Source organism: Daktulosphaira vitifoliae, unplaced genomic scaffold, assembly GCF_025091365.1.
Source record: "Daktulosphaira vitifoliae isolate Bord-2020 unplaced genomic scaffold, ASM2509136v1 Scaffold_2, whole genome shotgun sequence".
Lineage (NCBI taxonomy): Eukaryota > Metazoa > Arthropoda > Insecta > Hemiptera > Phylloxeridae > Daktulosphaira > Daktulosphaira vitifoliae.
The window spans coordinates 28,541,102-28,542,882 of record NW_026099573.1 but is presented as its reverse complement, the minus strand read 5'-3'; the positions used below and the strand labels follow the sequence as shown (position 1 = coordinate 28,542,882).

Genomic DNA, 1,781 nt, shown 5'->3' with positions numbered 1-1,781 from the left:
AACAAAAAAAAAAAAAAAAAAAAAAAAAAAAAAAAAAAAAACACATCATAGTAAAATTAATACCTTCTCCGCTTCGCATCGAAGCTAAAAAACAAAAATTATATCAGATCAAATGAATATAACATTTGAATAACCTTTAAAATGATTTTTTAATTAAAATAATTAGAGAATTTTGACACAGTTTACAATATAGAAATAATTAATACAATAATTTGTTGTATTAATAATATGAATAATTTTTTCTATCTGATTTTCTTATTGCAAAATTAGAGATAGTATGTTTCATACGTCACACTTTTATAGTAAATCAAAAATAAGAAAAAAATAAAATTGACGAATTTAATGGGGAGGGTTAGATTTACTACAGTTAAAAATAAATTTAATAATATACATATGCACATGGGCATATGGCTTGAGGGTTCAGAGTAAAGAGATAGAGACTATAATAAACTAGATACTTGTACACCTATAGATATAAATAAATAAATATATATATATATATATAAATTGAAAACAAGCGTTGATAAGATGAGAGAAAATAGACTTAGATGGTTTAGTCATGTTACGAGGAGAGAGGAATCGGAAGCTTTAAGAACAGTTATAGAAATTAATGTTGAAGGAAGAAGAGGAAGACCAAAAAAGTGATGAAGTAATATTACTGAGTATGACATGAGGAAGGGTGATGTGAGTGTAGATGATGTCGTAGATCATGTCAAGTGGAAGTTAAGGATAAGGTTTGCCGACCCAAAATAGTTGGTATAAAGGCGAGGAAAAAGAAGAAGAATACATTGAAATCAAGAATTGATAAAAATTAAATCTTAATAATTCATTTAAGCAAGTGCATTGAGGACAGGGTGTTCAGTGGTCATTTCCGACTAGAACATGGACCGAGGCTACACTAGGGACGGGAGCGTATTACTGGCGGCTTTTTTGACAAAACTATGAAAAAGAGTATTAATAAAAGAGTATTTAATTTACCTAACATATTTTTACTATCTGTTTCTTACACAATGCATCATTAGCACTGCTTGTGTTTATATATTCATTCATGTTATTAGTTTGTACATGGTATCATAGGTTAAAATAACGGTCTAATATATAAATATTTTTCTATACAGTTATTGAATTAATTTATAAAAGGTCGAGGAATAAAATGTAATATGGTAATGGACATATTAATATAATTTATATTAAATTGACTAAATAGTGTTGAAAGGAAGGAGTTAAAAATAGTGTTTAACTAAATTTGTCTTAACAATAGTATTACAACAATTAAATTCAGTAAAAGTATAAAACAACAAATATAACATATAATACAGTAAACACGATGCATCGACCAAAACGACAATCGCCACTGACCATCGCGTGAGAGTTTCAAAAAAAAAAAAAACAATTTTATAAAGCAACCCGTTAATTTGCAATACTACATCAGCAAATATGATAAATTTTTTACTTAACAAATATTTTAAATATTATACTAAATTTAATTTAATTTTCAACAAATAGCACACTTGTTCAAAATGATTTTATTTTTAATTTAAGAACTTAAAAGTTTAACTATACAATATTTAACGGTGGTCCAGCATATTCTAAGAATTCTTATAACTTTTAATTCAGTTAATATATTGCAATAATTTTTATACATTTTTACTTTTATTTAATAATAATAATTAATAAAAAAGATAACGCAATCAAAAGAGGTCTTATGAATACAATAATATTTCTATCATTTTTGTTAATTTTAGTTATAAACAATCGTTGTAGAAACATTAATTTTAATT

The 1,781-nt window shown here is 25.3% G+C and overlaps 1 protein-coding gene across 1 annotated transcript in view; it reads right to left on the bottom strand.

Moving 5' to 3' along the window:
* Nucleotides 1–440: 440 nt before the first annotated feature.
* LOC126898086 (probable cytochrome P450 6a14) overlaps nucleotides 441–1,781 on the bottom strand; it is a 5,834-nt gene continuing 4,493 nt past the window's right edge. The window contains exon 5 of the mRNA XM_050672033.1: nucleotides 441–466. Within this exon, the coding sequence (XP_050527990.1) occupies nucleotides 441–466 (26 nt within the window). The remainder of the gene's footprint in view (nucleotides 467–1,781) is intronic.